At 46.2% G+C, this 19,656-nt stretch overlaps 1 protein-coding gene and 1 long non-coding RNA gene across 2 annotated transcripts in view; both read left to right on the plus strand.

Annotated features, from left to right (window-relative positions):
* Positions 1-3,052, plus strand: part of LOC118214356 (partitioning defective 3 homolog B-like) — a 52,215-nt gene extending 49,163 nt beyond the window's left edge. The window contains exons 18-19 of the mRNA XM_035394263.1: positions 2,719-2,822; positions 3,003-3,052. Coding sequence (XP_035250154.1) covers positions 2,719-2,822; positions 3,003-3,052 — 154 coding nt within the window. The remainder of the gene's footprint in view (positions 1-2,718; positions 2,823-3,002) is intronic.
* Positions 3,053-4,638: 1,586 nt separating this feature from the next.
* Positions 4,639-19,656, plus strand: part of LOC118213716 — a 28,713-nt gene continuing 13,695 nt past the window's right edge. Inside the window, exon 1 of the long non-coding RNA XR_004762497.1 lies at positions 4,639-4,953. This is a non-coding gene — a long non-coding RNA (uncharacterized LOC118213716). The remainder of the gene's footprint in view (positions 4,954-19,656) is intronic.

Consider the following 19,656-nt stretch of genomic DNA (forward strand, 5'->3'; position numbering starts at 1 on the left):
CCCTAATTACACAGGCAGAGGCAGTGGGACAGTGTGCAGTGGCCGTTCCCCCTGCCAGCCCTGCATTATTAAGGCCCTTTCATTAATCAGTGCGCCTCTGCCCAGGGAACCCTCCCACACCCCCTTTCAGTCACACAACATCTCTTTCCAGAGCCTGCGCCCAAATAAGCTGTTCCTGTGACAGGGTGTGGAATGTGTGTTGAGGCAGAGGTGTGTGGCCTGTAGGTAGCTGTGAAGTGTGTGGGGTGTGAGTATAGGTACCGGTGCTTGGCCCTGTTCTGCTTGTTTGTTTACCTCCCACAGGCTTGGCCTGGAGAGCCACGCTGCTCCTTCTCCTCTTGAAATATTCAGCGTTTTCCTGCCCGTTCCTCCTAATTACTGGAGACGGGGGAATTAATTTGTCAGACCCGAGCCCTTAATCACTCCAGCTGTGCAGCCCCCTCCGCTCTCGGCCAATGGGTGTCCCTCGCCTGGACCTCCCTCAGCCAATCAGAGCGCCTAGGCATTTCACTCTAAATGGGTTCTTTGTTTTGTTATTAAACTGAGAAAATCGTCCCCCCACAATAACTGTAAAACATGCAAAGGGAGAAGATCAAATGGCCTGTGATTGTAAACTGAGTGCTTTAACTCCAGTGGGTGGTGGGCTGGGGCTTTGATATATCAGGGTTGTGATGACTACTAATTGCAAGTGAGGGAATATTTAGCTTCAACTGCAGAGTGTGTCACTTCTGCTTATTTTGGGTTTTATTTATTCAGTTTCATTATGCGCCTGAAGTTTCCACGGAAACGGCGTCGGGCGTTCGCGTGGCAGGGGGGGGGCGAGGTGGTGACATCACCCCCCCTGCATTAGCGTGGGTGTGGCTTGGAGCCCGCTCCGTCTAGCCGGGGAACCTGGGCCACGGGAACAACTGGATAAGCATCTGCTCCTGAGCCACAGGAGAGCGAGGGGGAGACTCTGATTAATACGGAATGGCTTCTGGGGAAGATTATTACTGCAGCGAGGCTGTGCTCCAGACCGCAGGTGTCCTGTAATGGAACATCTCCACCTCACACCTCTCCTGTCTCCTCTCAGCTTTATTTTAATGCTTTACTTGGTTCACTCAGACTCCTCTCAGAAGGCAGAGTTGGGTGGATTCCCGCCTGGATCCTCTACTGGGGAACTCTCTGTATGACTGACTGTTGCTCTGCGCCCGAGCACAGGGGGCAAATGCACATTTGTTCACTCTCACCCTTTGTGTTTGTGCTACAGGTCTGTGCGTGGGGGTTGGGCGTGTGTAAAGTACAGGTTGTATGTGTGTTGGTTGTGTGGGTGAAGTGTTGCGTGTGTGTGTGTCTGAGTGAGATCATAGTTGTTTTAAAGGTGTATGTGTGTGTGTGTGTATGAGAGAGGCAGTGAAAGAGAGAGGGAGTGTGTGAGAGAGAGTGAGAGAGGTGTTGGATGGGGTATATATATGCATTCGGGCCTCAGTGTAGCGAGTTTTAATGAGGACAGAATCAATGTGCAGCATTAATGAGCTAAATGCAGTCATCAAGTCACATGACACCTGTGATTTAAATGCAAATGATGCACTGGTGATGGGGATATGGCTCTGACTTAAGGTATGTGATGTGATCATGCATTCACTTGTGTGTGTGTGTGTGTGTGTGTGATTCTTTGTATCTGGCGTGACTGTTGTTGCATGTGTTTTCCTGCAACTCAAACATGCCTGAAGTAAGTGGAAAAACAACGTGCCTTCAAATGCATGATTTATGTTTCAAAGCTTACAACGCAGCCAAGCAAAAATGATGAGCAATGGTCCCAAAAGTCACGAGGAGACTGCCCCTTTTAGAAGTGAGCTGTAACCAAAGAGTCTTGTACCCTGGGCTCTGATCCCCAAAAAAAGGCAAACTGACACTGCGGAGCGAATTCAAAATGAAGATTGCGCATAAGAGAATATTGAAAGTCGGCGGCGGAGATTAGAAAGTCTATTAAATGGACTGAACGCCTCACCTGGGGAATGGAGGCGAGGGGGGAATTTAATCACACAGAAAATGAAGACTTTGTCATAAGATTTTCAATGGGAACTGTGGAGAAAAAATGGCTAGATGCCAAGAGGCAGATAAAAAGAAAAAGAGGGGGGGGGGGGGATTTTTTCGAAAGCCCCTAGCTCTCTGGTACCACCTGAGCAACGGCTGTTAGCGGGGCATCGCTGGCTGGCGGCTAGGCGGGCGATGGGAGCTGTTGGCATAGAAACGGCCGAGCCTGTTACATTTAATAATTTGTTTTTCAGTGAGATGGAAAAAAAGCGAAGCTATTGTCGGCAGTACCCATCTTATATATCTAACTTGCTTATGATGTTTTTGTCCTGGAGCAACTACAGTTTGCCGTAATTGCATTCCGCATTGTATTAGCTTCACGAAGGACCACCAACTCTGCGCTGCATTACCGACAGCTTTCTCGAGTTCTTTTCTTTCTTTTTTTTGTTTTTCCGTTTTACAGCACCGCATAATTAGCACAGACGTTTGCTGTGAATTATTCTGAATACTTAATGAACCTCATTTTCACAATCTGCTGGCTTTGCACGACCATCTCTGGAATCCATATGCATATAGAGATTTAGATACCTCTGAACTATAAAACAAACTGCCTTGTTGTCATCAGAGTGTGGTTGTTAATTGTGAATTTGACCCTTTCTGAGTTTTTTTTAATTTTATGAATCCCTTCTTAATGATTTCCAGGTGTCTGCAGCTGTTCTGCAATCACAAAGAAACATGCGGAGTGCCTGTGTTACTCAGAAAAGAGTCGAAGCAAGCTTCCCCTGCTGTGCTCCTTACAGTGTGCGGTGAGAACAGCAGAGGCTAGCTCCCTTTGTAAGGAACGATGTGTTATTCTCAACCCTGAGGTGAAAAAAAAAAAAACAGACTCCGCCGCTGATGATGTGTGTATTTATTGTTCCGGCTTTCCCTCTCGGCGTGAAGTTCTGTGCGACGGTGAAAAACCCGCTCCTCTCCTCACCTGATAGACTTCGCCGCCGCGGACGTCACCCGGCACTGCGGCGCCCGACACCATTAGTGCCATCGCGGCTCAGTGCCGGCTTTGCGATAAAGACTTTTCCACCTTCTTCGCTAATGGAGGCCAGAGGCCATAGATGCAGCCGGGTAGCCGATATGGAACCTCTGTGCCATTTCAAATGCGTTTGTGTTAATGTTCCAAGCCAAAGTATTAGATTTTCTTTTCCATTTCGTTTGTTTTGCGAGGCCTTATTTTCCTGTTACCTGTACATGCAGTGTCAGATATATATGTACGCACAGGACAATTAGAAGAATGTTGTGATGATGAATGTGAGAGTGGTTCTACATTTAATGTAAAAATGTTTGTGAATAAATTGCAGGCTGTGCGCTTGAAGTTGAGGCTGAATCTTACATCTATGCTGATCATGGTTCTCAAGCCATTTATTGTTCATCTGAAAAGGGGGCCATAATTGTAGGAAAGTAATTCAGGGTAATCGCTACAGTTGCTGTGGGGTAATAATCTGGGTAGGGTAATCTCCGGCGTTACAGTAGGGAAATGTTAGCAGGGTAATCTCCGTAGTGACGGTACAATAATGTTGGTGTGGTAATCTTCGAAATTACCTACTGACTAATTGTGTCACCGGGGAGTGTAATAAAACTATGCGTTCAACATTTTCCTTCTAATTTTCGTCTGATCCCTCTGCTCCTGTGCTTTTAAAAGCCTTACATCATTCCTCCGTATATTTTCACTCTCTCTCTCACCGCTATCAGGTTTGGGAAGAAGAAAGAGGCGGAGTTGAAGGTTTTATCGCTGAAAAAAAACAATGCGGGAGAAAGGGTCAGCGGCGCCACGTGAGGAGAAGCAGGAGAGGCCGAAGGAGGAGCGGGAGAGGTGAGGCTGCTTCCTGTTTCCTGTTTCCTGTTTACTGTGTGTGTGTGTGTGGGCTGACCCAAGGTTCTGACTGACTCACTCAGATGCACGGGGGGGCCAGAGAGATCTCAGCTTCACTCTCCTGCATATTAAACATGCCAGTGAGAATATTTTAATCTGTCCTGCTCGGAGTGATGATGGCAGTGCGGATGAATTACATGTAGGATATGAGTCACAGATAACGCTGGGACGATCTGTCAACACCCTCCCCTGTGCGGGCTGTGTGGATGCACGTGGGGGGGGGAAGGGGAGGGGGGGGGGGGGTTATGGGGTGGAGCGTTTGAGAGCTGAGAAGATTGAGAGAGAGGCTGAGGAAGAGAAAGATTGAGTGATTGAGAGAGGGAATGAGGGAGAGAGGGAGAGACTAAGTTTTTGCTTTAGAGGTTATTTTCTGTTTAATTGGCAGAGGCTGGTCTGTAGCTTGAGACAGTAGTGGGAGGCAGGTTTTTCTCCGTGTTTTTTATTACCATTAAACGTTTGTGAACAAAACAAAATGGCCTGAGGTGTTTTTCTGTTTGCAGTGTTGAAGGCAGGCATGTGGCTCGTGAGGCCTCGGGCCTAGAGAGAGAGAGAGATGGGGAACGCAGTGGGAGGAGGACCTGTTTGCTGCGCTGTGTCACTAACCTGCCTAACCGTGCTGTTCAGCAAAGCTGCTTCAGCATGCACGATAAGCAGCTTGGTCAGTTAGGCCTGGCCAGTAGTCCTGGGAAGTCATGGGTAGTTCTGCTCAGGCCTGGGCGTTGCTGGTCAGTCCTGATCTATTCTGACCGGATCTGGGCAGTTTGGGTCTTAGTCTACCCGGCCTGTGAATAATTCTGTTTATGACAGGGAGCCAAGCACCATGACCCTGCCTATACATGTATCAACAACTTCCATGACCCTTCACCCCCGGGCCACGCCCAGCACAGGCCCCGCCTCCTGCCTGCACTACAGCCAGCTCGCCCCCTCTCTCACAGGCCTGAGCTGTCTACGGAGGAGCCCAGCGTCAAGGTCACCAAGCACAGAGCTCCGCCCCTACACCTGTTCAACAGGTGAGCCACCGGTTAATGGCAGCAGCACAGGCATGCACGATCCACACTGCATACACACACACACACACACACACACACACACACACACACACACACACACACATCAGCCCATAATACAAGCAATTTCAGGGCAGGTCTGAGTGCACTGACGTATTTGTATGAAACGCCACATGGTGCATTAGAAGTCGTACCGAGATAATACCGTGCCTTTAAGAGTTATGGGATGTGCTTTTATTTGTCTGAAATCCAGTTAAAGGTGTCTGTTAGAGATACTGTTTAACCGGTTCACCACGAGAGCCTGGAGGTCCCAGATTTCCAGTGAAAGTGCCAGTGGGTTTGATTTATCAGATTAATTATCCTCCACCTTGGACACGTACTGCGCAGACTCACGAGGGGTCATTTTTATTTTTAAATTCATTGGCGTATTGATTCATTAATGTTCATATTCACGCAGGAACGCCGGGGGGGTTGTTTAGCTGCCTTTTTATGAACGTATGCTCACTGACACGCACGCACGCACGCACAAAGACATGGTAAAAATCCAATTTTACTGTTGGAATTGACACGTTAGATATCATACTGTGGAATACGAGGCAGTGAATTTTTACCATATATTTATTTCCAGTGCGGTTCCTTAGTATACATTCAAGCCTCTTTTAATGTGTTCTCAGATGCTGTTGCAGTAGCTTTGGGCTTTGAGCTGTGGGCGTGAGTGCTGGGCGACGCGGAGTCGCTGGTGTTAGCTCTCCGCTGCAGAGTGTGGTGCGTGTGAGATACGCTCTGCTGGTTTAAAGCGCGCTGCGGAATCCCTGGGAGCAGCCGTGCTTATTTAGGCAGAGAGCAAAAGAGGCTTTGGGGGGGGATGGAGGGGGGGGGGGTGGTTCTGAAGTGAAGCATTTGCTCTTCACTGCTGCTGGTTTAGCCAGTGATTATTCTGTATACACACCTGTGTGTATTTGCAGAGGACTGTACCCGTGTGTGTGTGTGTATGCGTGTGCCAAGTGCATGTATGGGGCTGGCTAAATGGAAAGCAAAGCAACTTGCTAAATATTATTCAGTTTCCTTCTTTATGTGCAGTCACTGTATATGGAGGAGAAGATGTTTTTGTATCCATAGCTCTCCCTGTGACAGTGCTAATGACTGAGGTGCAGATTTTTTAAAATCTCTTTTGGTGTTTCTGTTATATCTATTGTACACAAGTGAATGACATCAGACAGCAACTGAAATATATTTGGGCCTTCTAATGTATTTTATGGATATTTCTGTAGGAAACCGTGAAAAGTGGCAAACTCTTGGCGCTGTATAGGCATGGGGCACGCCACCCTGCCAAGGCATAACTTGGCGGAATGGCATACCTGCAATCCCAATAAATGCCAATCTAAATAAATAATTCTAAATTTGTTTGTGAATGAGAGAGAGAATGGGCTTGTTACTTAAACTAAATGAGTTACTTAACCTAAATTATATAATTGCTTACTGTTTTAATGCTCCTGATTTGGGTATCTGTTGAATACATACATCATATAAAGTAATGGGTGTGAGTTAGGATGGTCACTGCAGGTAGGTGGCGCTGTGTACACCTTCCTGAAACGAACACATTTCATGCTTACCTCAAAGCCTGTTGAGAAGGAAACAGACGGGCTGTCTAAATAATGTCATCTCGGCCAAAATCATTTTCATTATTAATCACTTCCTCAATTACAAATGGCATTTGAAAGGGGGTGTCACATTTGTTTAGGAAGGCTGAGCACAAGCTTATCTCACCAGCCCGCTTTCTGATGTCATTTTTCATTTGAGAAAACGTCACATATCTGGAGATGAGATGAACAGCGAAGAGAGGACATAATTCAGAGAAAGGTATGGGGCCAGAGAACAGAGGTGTGTGTGTGTGTTTGTGTGTGTGTGTGACAGAGAGAGTGTGTGTGTGTGTGTGAGAGAGAGATAGAGTGTGTGCGTGTGTTTGAGTGTGTGTGTGTGAGAGAGAGAGTGTGTTTGTGTGTTTGTGTGTGTGTGAGTGAGAGAGAGAGTGTGTGCGTGTTTGTGTGTTCGTGTGAGTGTCTGTGTGTGTGTGTGAGTGTGTGTGTGTGTGTGTGTGAGAGAGAGAGAGTTTGTGTGTGTGTGTGTGTATGACTGAGAGAGAGTGTGTGTGTGTGTGTGTGTGTGTTCGTGTGAGTGTCTGTGTGTGTGTGTGTGTGTGTGTGTGTGTGAGAGAGAGAGAGTTTGCGTGAGTGTCTGTGTGTGTGAGTGTGTATGTGTGTGTGTGTGTGTGAGAGAGAGAGAGTTTGTGTGAGTGTCTGTGTGTGTGAGCGTGTGTGTGTGTGTGTGTGTGTGAGAGAGAGAGAGAGTTTATGTGAGTGTCTGTGTGTGTGCGTGTGTGAGAGAGAGTGTGTGTGTATGTATATCAAGAGAAGAGTGTTTATGTATGAGAGACAGTGAGTCACTGTTATGCAGGGTGTGTTTCTGTGTGATTAATGGGACAGCGCTCAGAGCTGTGTTTCTCACAGACCTTATAAGGTTTTCTGACCCCTGACCTTTTTCCCAGGATGAAACTGTTCTAAGTAAAATGGCCTCTAAACTGTGAGGTGACAGCTGCTGATTGCACAAGCTTGGAGCAGAAACCGTGTGTGCTGGTTACATCGGCCCTTATCGATCCCCACACCCCGCTTCCTCATTACGTGCAAATCCTGCAGAGTCCCCCAAAGGTGTGGCTCTGCTCCTGGAGTTGGGAAATTATGGGCAAACACGTGTAGATTAATTGAGCTCATGTAGCCTACTGGTTGTACACTGATTTTGGTTTGGCAGAGTTTGACAAACGTCTCTCTTAGTGAGGGAAATCGATAGTGGTCTCTGTAGTGTGTATGGGCCTGTCTGACTGCTTGGTGAGGGGATAGATATCTGTGGCCTTCGCTGAGCTCTCTTTAAATCATCTTGCGACTGCAATTTCTGGAAGACAGTGGATTTTGGGTAAAGTTCTTGTCAAGTCCTTCAGCATTTTTGGCATGCCCCTCTGCCACACACACACACACACACACACACACACACATATGCATTCACACACACACACACACAGACACACATACACATTCACAAACATTGTTTTTTATTTCTTGTGGAAGATGTAATATGTTGGCCGGTCACAAACAAACTAACCAGTGTCCTTTAGAAGTTATGACACTCTGGTATTGCTTCATTGCATCACTGACTGCTGTATTGCATGGGTGTGCTACTGTGTCACTGCAGCCATCGTTATGCTACTGTGTCATGGTGATGTAGCGTCACTGCGTCGGTGTGACAGCTTCATTGTGATACTGCATTGCCTGTGTAATTTTGATTGAAGGAACGGTTTGAATGGGCATACATAGCTTTAGGATCCCTCGATTATTCTCTCTGAAAATAATCGAGGGATCTGCGTTGTGCTTGGCTTCGGTTAATGTGTGTGTAAATGAAGGCGTACCGCGGTGGACAGTATTGGCATGTGCGATGGCTTTCCGTTCCTCTGGGGTTTGCGAGAGGAGGAAAGAGAGTCTGAATTTAAATGAAGGCAAGAACTCGTGTTCCTGAGACGGGCTGCAGTGCTGCCCGCGCCGTCTTGTCACAGGGATGAAATATAGCGCGCTCAGATCAGCTAATGGCGGTGCCGGGCATTGCCATTAATTACTGCTGGATCATTAAAAATAAATGGCTGGAAATCGTGCTATGATGGAGCACTGTTGCCATCCTTAGTCAATAGTTGTTTGCTAGGCAATTACTTAAGTGTGTGCATGTTTCTATGGGTCCATCTGTACATCTGTGTGTGCTTTGTGTGTGTAATCATATATATATATATATATGTATACATATGTATGTATATATCTATATATGTGTATATGTATATATATATGAGAAAAAAAAAAATATGGTTAACACAAGACTGTTGAAAGCCTACAGGTGGACAGGGATAAGTTCACCAGGGAGAAGATGGATGTTAGGAGAGATCCTTCCTTCCGGCCTGGATGAGGACAGTGTGGGTGGAATTTAGGGAGCCGGTATTTGAACGGTGGTGCAGCAGAAGTGGAGAGAGGTCGATGACTGTGATGGGAGAGACTGTGGGGTGGTAGGGGTAAGAGTAGGGAGAGGGGAAGGGTCGCCTGGGAAGAGGACAAACTGAAGTGTTGATGTACTCCAGAGAGAAGGGCGAGGTAGGTGTTCAGCTCAGCAGGCTCTCTGTATTTCGATATGATTTAAATGTGTTATATTCTTTGAGAGGGTAGGTAGGGATTCAAGGCATGGAAGTAAGGAAGTGAAGAGACGCAGAATTAAGCTTGTCAAATGAAATTGATCACATACTTGAATACTTGATCACAATAAGAGTTTTGTAAAACCAGAAAATATATAAGGACCTTCTGCCTTCTGCCACACATTTGCAGTAAAGGACTAAGTGAACCTGGTAATCTAGTACGCCACATTTGAATATAAAATAAAACCCACGATAATGGAGAATAAATATAGTTTATATATGAATGTACTGATTAAAAAGGTTTCAGCAATTTGGTGATTTGTTGCTGTGTACGCATTTGCTATCGAGGCATTTTGGCAGTGTACTCATCACACGCTTTGAATAAAGAGAGCAGCTTAAGTGTGAGCAGGCCTGAACAAGTGACAACCAGAACAAAAAATGTACTGGTGAGAATAAGAGAAGATTAAATAAGAGAGAATTTAAATAAACTGTGTTTGTGTGTAAAGAATTGGAATCCGCTGTAGTCCCCTAGTGACAGCAGAGGAACGGTCGACCCTGCAGTTCAGGAACGCCAGCGGTCTGGCTGCCGTTTCCAGTGACGTTCTGCAGCGCTGTAGCCTGCCTCCAGTTGGCGTAGGTGCGGCTAAACTGTTTATTCAGGTTCTGAGTGTCCCCTGATGTCTGCAGCTAAAGGACTGATGTCATACATTTTTTAAGAGCGCAAACAAATATTACCTCAACAGCTACAAACAGCGTGTGTGTAAACGAATCTGGTCTTATGAAGGCTTGCTGACACTCTTAATAAGTCCAATGTCTTGAGTAAAATTCTAATTTGATTCATGCCAAAACTTCATTCCACAGTGTACCCTATTTCCAACCTACTTGCCGTCATAGATAAACATGAAAAAAAGAAAATATTTGCCCATTTTCATTTATCACTTTAGTTAAGTGTTATTTCGGCTTTTTCATTTCTTTTATTGCGGAATATTGTATTGTGTTTTTTTCTGCAGTGTGCATATGCTTTAGCAATATGAATGTCATTCCAGAAAAGATAATTAAAGCTGAAAAATGTGTGGCCTTCAGACAATGTGAAGCACTTTGGCTTCCCTAATGAGATTTTTTTTTAAAAGTGTCTTCGTGTAATCATTTGTTAATCGTAGTGTTTCCTAAGCACTTAATGGCTGAATCTGCCAAAGATAAAAGAATGAAAATGCAGTGCTCTACCATTGGAGGGAAATGGGTGGGTGGCGGTGCTGGGGGGTTGTTTCCTAAAAGTGAGCTTAGCGTCTCTGTTACGCTCATGTCAAAGGTAAATACATAAAATGTATTTTTCTTAAAGAGAGAAGTATAAAAAGAAAATATTTCCTGTGTTCCGCCCTGTGCTCTAAGTTTACTTAAGCGCTCGCTGTAAGGCAAAGCCACATATTGTTTTTTTTAAATGATACTGTAGCATATGTAACACCAGAAAATGTGTTTGCAAGTTGCGAGAACCTTTTCCAGTGAACACCCATGTGAAAAATTGCATACCTGAGCATACTAAGAGTATAATTATATAAACTTTAATTATACTTCAAGCATACTAAATTGTAAAACAGTGTATTTTAAGTGTATTTCAGCATCCTATTTTTTCACATGGGCAGTTCTCTACGTGTTTAGGCTTTTTTTGGAAGGGATTCGCGATTCCAGCCAGTGGACTTCAGTTCCACAACTCACATTTCTCACGATTGGCATATGGATGGCATTTAACTTTACAGTAATGCGTGACAAGGCTATTTGTTAGAAGGGAAAAGTTTTCTCTCTTTCCCTCTCTCCCGCTCTCTCGGTCTCTCTCTCTCATACTTGTATGGTTTACCTTTTTTCTGACCCCTCCTCACAGCACGAATCTGTACAAATAAAACCCACACGGTTTCTTTCTCCGGATTTCCTGACTGACAAGCCATGAAATGAGTGTTTTGTGTCTGGAACGGCTCTAAGTCTGACTCTGGCTCTCAAAGCTGCAGTCTGTGCTGACAGACGATATGCAGTGATATGGAGACGGAGGGTGTCTGTCTGTCTGTGTCCGTATGCTGTGGGAAGGATGTTTCTGTCTTTCCCCGTGTCTCTCTTTCACCGAGTTTCTCTGTCTTTGTGTTTCTCCGTGCGTTTGCTTCTGTGGAGGGGCTGACTGCCTTGGGTCAATCCAAAAAAATACTGAGTATCTGGAGAAATGATTAAAACATCCCTGGTATTTATGAGAGTCCTCATAAACAAGGTAAAGGTGCCACTAGTAAAGTAGTTTCACTGGGCATGCTGATGATTGGGGGGGCAGGGCAGTGTCAGAGGTGTGTGTATGCTCAGATTTCTTAAGCTGGGTGCCCGTCGTTGTCTTCGCAGAAACGCTTACTTCTGTTGGAATATATTACTGTCATTTTATATGCAACTGCCTGACAGGGTCTAGTAAACATTGTTCATCTTCCTGTCACGCCATCTCCCAGCAGCCTTCAGTCCCTGCATCAAGTCTGGAGATAAAAGCGCTCTGCGAGAACCGAAAACATTTCCGCTCAACTTTTGTAATATTCGGAGCTCACGCTGCTGTCACAGGAACCGGCTCATAGCCGGCCATCTCTGATCTGAGAGCAGCAGGAAGTGACTTAAAAAAGATTCATCGCAGGGTTCGCGTTTGAAGTCGGGTTTACACTTCTCTGCTTTGACCCTAATACAGTATTCGGTATTCAGTACAGTAACGGATCACAAGTTACAAATGATGTATCTGATCTGGAGCTTGTCTGAAATCAAACCCGCTTCTTGGTTGTCACCAGTGTGGAGCTGCTTGTCTAAGTCTTACACCGGAGTGAAGTGTGAATAAGGAGCTCTACTGTTTGATTAAAAGGGAACAACTTTTCAAACACAAAATTATATTTTCAGTGGGTGCTAAAAAACAGCTTCAGAATAGCCCTTGTGAATAGTTTGCGATTATGACAGCTATGATAAAGTTATGGTTCAAAAGATTATAATATTGTTATTACTATAACAGCTGTGTTGTAATAGCTGTCTATTTTAACTATTAAATTGTAAAATACACAAAGCTGTGGAAGGGTTGATTATTACAGCTGTAATAATGGTTTTATTTACAACCGATGTAATAGCATTAATAATTTGATTAAATTTGTCTTGGTCAGAAGCTGTGACCAAATCACTCTTGAATTCTCAAATTCTGTTATTTTACTGGATGTACTTACCTTATTTGAACACAGGGGGTGCTGTGGATTCAGGTTTTGGTGTCCTGGTATTGGGTGGGCCTGTATTGTTCTGACTGTCTTTCCCTGCCCATGGTGCAGTTGCAGGGCAGGGCTGGTCCAGCTGGAGCTCCAGGAAGGACGCAGTGGCGCGCCTGCCTATGAGGAACTGGAGGATGGGTGCTGGGACCAATGGGAGGAGCCATAGTGCTTAAGTTTGACCTTCAAGCTCTGACTCCCCTGTGCTGCACGGCAACAGACCAGGGCCATGTTCAAAACAGCTTACTTGCCTACCATTGAGTGTACAAGTTGTATGCAACTTGTATCCTTAATAGTAGGCAGATAAGCTGTTTTGGACATGGATCCAGGCTTCATGATGTGAGCGATGTTTCACGTTATAAGAGACTCAGTGCGCCCCATAATTGTATGAGCCTGGCACGCGATAACAATCGCACCCACACAACCGATCGAAAGCATTAGTTAGGATATCCAAGGAGTATCGTTTAAAACAGGAAGCCAGTATCATTCATTACAAGCTAATAGTAAAATCTGTAATGTAACCGCCCACAACAACAGTGTGCATGCGTGCGTGCGCGTGTGTGGAAAGGACAGGCAATTGCTAGAACTTCTCCTGAATGGTTCTCCACGTGTTTAGGCTTTTCGTTACAGGAGTGTTCTAGATGAAATGTTACTTTTTAAAATTTTGATAATGTGAGGTTAGGACAAGGGAGACGTGGACATGCTCTGTGTGGACTGTTTAAGTTGGGCACAGAAACTGCATATTTAGAGTGCTTGGTGTGGTCGGGGCTGTTTAGTGTACGTGATGTATGGTGCGTTTAGTTTGTTTGGTGTGGCTTTGGCTGGTCGGCCCGTGTGTTGTTGCCATGGTTTCTTGCTGGATTCATTTCTATATTTATTTCTCCAGAGCGGCTCGTCGAGGTTTCGAGCCCGCTGCTGTAAACACCAGGCCACCGAGTGCGCCGAGCCCAGGCTAATCTGTCCCTTTTTTTCTGTTCCCCGTTTTTGTGCGAAGGTGCGTTTCGAGCGCTCTCCCGTTACGCAGTCGCACAAGCGCTCGCCTTTCAGAGGGGGAAAGCGAGCTTTTCAGCGGCGGGCACGGATCCTCAGAGCCCCACAGCGAGTCGCACAAAAAGGGCTTCCTACACCTGGCGGATTTGCGCGCGAAGGTGTCGCGCGTAAGGGATTGACCCAGATGCATAAAGCCGCGGACTAATTTTGTGTTTTTGCGATATTTTCAGATGCGCTCGAAAAAGGCGAGGATGAGAGAGAGCCCCCCTCTGCCTCCGCCCGGTGCGTTTGCGATAAATACCTGTCTGCCGGGCGAGTGCTGAGAGAGGAAGGCTGCGCGCGCGCGGGATTAGCGGCGCCGCGAGGCTAACGAACCGAATCGTTTAGAGAGCCGCTCGGCTTCGGCGTGATTCGATTCTTCGTTCGTATCTGCAGCCGAGCGCCTGGATGAGAGGTGTCCATTCGGAGTAGCGTGAAGCATTCCGGCGAACATTTAATACTGTAAATACATCGCCCGCGGCAGCTGTATTTTTTCAATTGGTTGTATTCAAATTTATCATGACAATAGCGTCACCCACATCAGAAAACAAACGTAGATTTTGATGTGAATGAGTGATTTAAAAAAAAAAAATTTCTGTTTGGTTTAAAATGCCAACAGAACTGCTAAGACTGGGTAAACTATTATTAATTATTTAAAAATTGAATGGCAATTTTTGTTACAAAACAAATACGGTAACTGGCCCTGTTTTACCTCGTACTGCTACTTCTTGTGCTGGTGCTGCAACTCTTGTTGCTGCTGCTGCTGCTGCTGCTGATAATAATAATAATAATAATAATTAATAGTAACAACAATCATCATCACCATGATCAAAGATATGTTATACTTTTCAGTCAAATATATATACGTATAAAAACGAACAATTAGCAGATAACACAGCCGAGCACACAGATCAGACATTTTGAAAATCGGGATAAAGCCATCCCTGGAAGGAAGGGGGGAGCGGGGGGGGGGGTGGAACATCCCAGGTCTGCTCAGCGCATTACTGCGGCCCTTCTGCCAGATCCACTCTCACGCTCATTAGCAGAGTTTCTCAGAAACACGACCCTGCGTCTATAAATACCTCTCCACACAGGCGAAACGCTCTGCTTCCCCCCCCACCCCCCCCCCCCCCACCACCTGCCCATTCACCCGGTTCCTCCGAACCACGCCTGCCTCCCCAGCTCTGCTTTGCTGCACTCTTTCGGTTCACTTTCCCCTTTAATTTCATTTTTTAAATATTTCATAAATTTGGTGACTCTCCCCGGCCAGCTCTACGACGGAGGTGGGGGTTAGCCATCGATTTATCAGTATGTCATCTCAACTTTGTGTTGACACTTTAAATGGTAGTCTAATCCTGTGTCGTATATATCCAATAATGGAGAATCAGATTATGTATCGAAATTGAGAAGTTTTTTATACTTTGGTAAACTCAACTTAAAAAATATATCTCCTGTTAAAACCATTAGGTTGGTTTTAATGACAGGTATGACCCTCCAGAGTCGTAGTGTTACATTTAAGGTTAGGGCGAAGTCCTGAGATAGCGTTCGGATACTGGGACCTGTAGAAAGGACGCAGTCACTGGACTGTGTCCCGCCCAAACTCTTTCACAACGTAATACCTGCTCTCACCTCCGGGGGCTGTAGCAGTTCAAGCATCTCTTCTACGCATTTGTCACAGCCCCCAATCCCATCCCCTCGTGCTCTGTGTTAGATTATGTACCCTGCGATTTACCCCCTAGTTCTAGTGGGTAGTGGGGTAGTGTGTGAGACAGAAACAGGGTCCAGTACACACGCGTGGAGACGCAGGCGAGCACACGCTACATGTATGTCAGTAGGTTTTAGTTCACGGGTGCTGGGATCGTGAGAGTAGCATGTGTGATGCAAATCCAGGACAAACTCATCTCTGTCTTGGCAAGGGTGGCTTTTTGTAGGGATTAAGGGTTTCCAAGCAGTATATGTGTAGTTCTGTACAGGCTGTCACATATGTAACGATTGCCATATGCATAGGATTCATCATTACAGTAATTCTCTCTCACACACTCTCTCTCTCACTCTGACTCTCACTCGTATGTGCAGGATAATAATCCTTGCATGGAATCTATTTGGCAACAGAAAGTAATTTCCAGTGGACATGTACTTGTTGTAACACGAAAGCGAAGGAGCTGTGCGTGGGGGCACGACCCCTGCTTGACCTCCGACCCACAGGGAACCCCTGTGCTCCTGAGAGGTGTCCCCCTCCAGCATGATGGATGGGGGGAGGGGGGAGGTGAGGCTGTTGACGCCATTACCAAAAGGGAATGTTTGGCTGGCTGATACTGGATTCAAACAAGAGCTCTTTGCCCTTTGACCCACTCCACTAAGGCCACAGCTAGGAAATCGGCACACACAAACAACCTAAAAAGATTTTACGTACTTATATCATACAACAAAATGAGCTATTTGTTCCAATGTGAATATGAAATATGTTTGCCTTTTCATAAACATTAGACATTTTTTTGGAACGCTACTATGTAGTTTCCACATAATTATGCTTTGACTACTTTCAGAACATTTGGGTTGGACACATTTATTAGTTTAATAATAATAATAATAATGGCTTCGCTAGTGGAAAATGTGACAATCGCATGTAATGTAGCCGAGCTTATTATAATACCAGCTGCAATAAAGCTGTATTTATGAGAAGAAAAAACAACAAATCATGTCTCTATGGAGCCTCATGCCTGAATCAGGGCATAGTTGCCTCACCTTCGAGGAAAAAAAGGCCATATTTGGAATCACAAAGGCTTGCCCTAAGCATCGCAATCTCTGCCCTCCACCACAGTCAGGCAGCAGTGAGATTAAAGGCCTGGAGAATTCATTTGTAGCCTTGAATCTTCCCGTTAATTGACTCAAATTGCCCGTTCTGTGTGCATGGTGGAATGGCGGCCAGCCTGCTGAACGGGATGGTATTTTTAGATGATTGCTCATTCAGTGTGTTCTTTGATTTGGAGAAGAAAGTCTTTGTCTGAGCTTGTTGATGTGGTATGATGTGTAGTGTAATATAGTAGAGGGGGAATAAACCAAAAACCAAATCAGAGATTCAGACAAAATGAAGGGAAATGTGTAATTGTTAGCATTGTAGACTACTGTAAAATCGTAGCATCTGTTGCGTAGTGACGCTGGACGTGTGTCTTATCTTGCCCTGAAGATGATAAGGAAAGAAGAATGTGCCTGCGTGTCTTAGTGACGTATACATTTAAACCCTCGCGGTAGAAAATGAGCTTGTTGAAAGATGAGGAGGAGGGAAACGGAACTTTCTGAATTTTTACTCCGATCCGGAATGTTCTCTCAGTCGCCGTGGCCTGCGATCACGGAGCCGCGCGTCTGGTTTTTAATTGTTGTTCACCTCGGTTTTCTCCCCCCCCCCCCCGTTTTCTTCGTGAGCGCGGGTTTCTCGCCATTCGTTTTTAATCGCGGAGCTGTCGCGGTCGATGATTGTCCCGCCGAGCTCTGTCTGTATGTAATTATCAGGTGTAAATGGTAAACGGACTGCATTTATATAGCGCTTTTATCCAAAGCGCTTTACACTTGATGCCTCTCATTCGCCAGAGCAGTTAGGTGGTCAGGTGTCTTGCTCAGGGACACTTCGACATGCCCAGGGCGGGGTTTGAACCGGCAACCCTCCGACTGCCAGACAATCGGTCTGTGGACAGTAGGATAAAGCCGTCAGGAACTCCCTGTTGATGCTCTCTGCAGTATGGCATCTGAATGGATTAATGAACTCTGTTATAGCCAGCGCTGGTCCTCTACCGCTGTCCTGTGATGGCTGTGATGCGTAAGCAGTCATTCGGGGGCCCGCGTGTGCCGTTCCCTTGGCGATTTTCCATTTTGGAACGACAGGACCAGGAATCGTGACCCAGCACTTCACATGTACGCAGGCCATCCGCTGTGCTTTTTAAAAAAAATTTCTTTCTTTATTTATTTTTAAATGTTTTTTTTTTTTTTTTCCCCCAGAAATGCACTCTCTGGCCTATGAGGTCATACTGTACCCTGCCCAGGGAGAACCTGAACACGGAACACGGAGAACCTGAACCTGATTTAATGACGAAGCGCGCGCTGACCGTGGACCTGCAGTAAAAATACGAACGCGTCGGAGCGAAACGCGGACTTGGAAGCACTCCCCGTGGTTTATGACGCGTCTTTTGTGACAGACAGCGTGATATTTATGCAGATCCGCAAATAGCCGGCTAGTAAATCAGGAATATCCATTATGTCCTCGGATGATGTACGAGTCTTGGCCTGGGGGAGGGGGAGATTACCAGAATAAAAAAATACGTAGCTGCCAACAGTTACGACCGCAGGCTAAGCAGAAAGAGGGGCCGGCTAAAATTCACAACAGGTGTGCTACAGTAAGTGCGGCGAGCTGAACGTGTCGTTAAATTTAATAGTACGGCGCAGTTAATATTGCAAGAATACAGCCTCTCACAGTTTGACAGGCTTGCCAGTCCCTGATAGGTCGGAGAGAAATAGGGGCTGGGCTTTTATAAATCTGTTAAAGAATGCAGACGTGGCATAATGCCGGCCTGCTAATTCCACCCTTAAGCCCACTCGCCTCCTAGTGTGACACTTATAGCCCTCGAGATGAGATCAGGGAAACGTGAGAGGGACTGTGCTTTGTGTTTAAGGCCGGGGGGGTGGGCCTGACGGTATATTCTGCATTTTAATTGGCCGGAGGAGAAAGGGCTGCGGAGGAGGAAGGAGGGGGGTGGGAGGAGGGTTGGGGAGGGGGGAGGAGGGGGGTGGGTGGGTCCAAAAAATTCTCAGGAGTGCATCTTGGGATTGTGAGCCCAGCAGCAAAGCAGTAGCAGCCCAAGCTCTCCCCCCCCCCCCCCCTTTGAAGGGGTTACCTCTGGGTCTCCCGCCCAGAACACTGCTGTAAAAAGAGTGTTTTTAGTCGGGGACATTAAATGCAAACACATTGTGTGGGATTCCTTAAGATTGCAAATGTGCTCTTTCTTACAGTACACATAATTATGGGTAATGTACCGCCATGGAGCCTTTTGGGGCTTATGTCTCATGGAAGCCACTGTGCTATTATACCAGGGGAAGAAAATGCAGTGTAATTTCACCAGCAAAAAAAAGAGGGACATTTGGCTTCCACCCGCTAAAATGGGCGTTCTGAGTGGACGGCTAAAAATGGACGTGCTTGGGAGGCGGCGTGGCGCTGTCCGCAGGGCGGCCAGCTCAATCCGTATCTGAATCCCCCCCCCCCCCCCCCCCCCCCCTACGGGCGGAGGTTTGATTCCCTTCCACGGCAATTTCTGCACCGCCACTGCGATCCCGTCGATAAGTGTAACCCCTCTCCGCTGTCCCCCCCTGTGTAAATAAAGTGGGGGGAAAATTACACAGGGGTGGATGACTGTCTGCCGTCCTTTGAGGGTAAATAAATGAATAAACGAACGTGTATTTGGCGCTTCCTCGACTGGGGCTGCAGGGGATGTGTAGCACAGTGGGTAAGGAACTGGGCTTGTAACCGAAAGGTCGCAGGTTCGATTCCCGGGTAGGACACTGCCGTTGTACCCTTGAGCAAGGTACGTAACCTGAATTGATTCCGTACATATCCAGCTGGATAAATGGATGCAATGCAAATGCTGTGTAAAAGTTGTGTAAGTCGCTGTGGATAAGAGCGTCTGCTAAATGCCTGTAATGTAATGTAATGTAATGTAATGTAATGTAATGGATGTACTGAGTTGAGCTCAGCCGTGTGGTCGTTAGCACAGAGCCTGAAACACGATCGAAGCCGCTCAGCCGAGACCCTCTCCACAGGCTGGCCCCGGACCCAAGCTCAGAGCGGACCGGTCAGTACTTACCGTACACTGCTCAGGTCTCTGCGGTGGGTGGGTGGGGCGTTTGTTTATGAACGCAGGAAATGACTCCGCTCAGACGCAGAAGCTATCATTTGAGACTGCAAGGGAAGCCTAAATTTAAGGTCTGGGCTAAATCCGAAGTGCACCTTCCGCAATTACACATCAGGGTGTGTGTGTTTATATGCTGGAGATTATACGGTGGAAACAGACGTGGTTTTTGTTTTCCCTAAAGAAGCAGAATGCCCGTGAACATGGATCAGCTGCGTTTCCACCGTGGAAAAATGTCTGAGCAAAAGGGGGGGGAAAAAGAAAAATCTTTTTTTTTTTTTTTTGGGAAATGCGCCACTATTGTGGAACC

This window comes from Anguilla anguilla, chromosome 15 (assembly GCF_013347855.1).
Source record: "Anguilla anguilla isolate fAngAng1 chromosome 15, fAngAng1.pri, whole genome shotgun sequence".
NCBI classification, from domain to species: domain Eukaryota; kingdom Metazoa; phylum Chordata; class Actinopteri; order Anguilliformes; family Anguillidae; genus Anguilla; species Anguilla anguilla.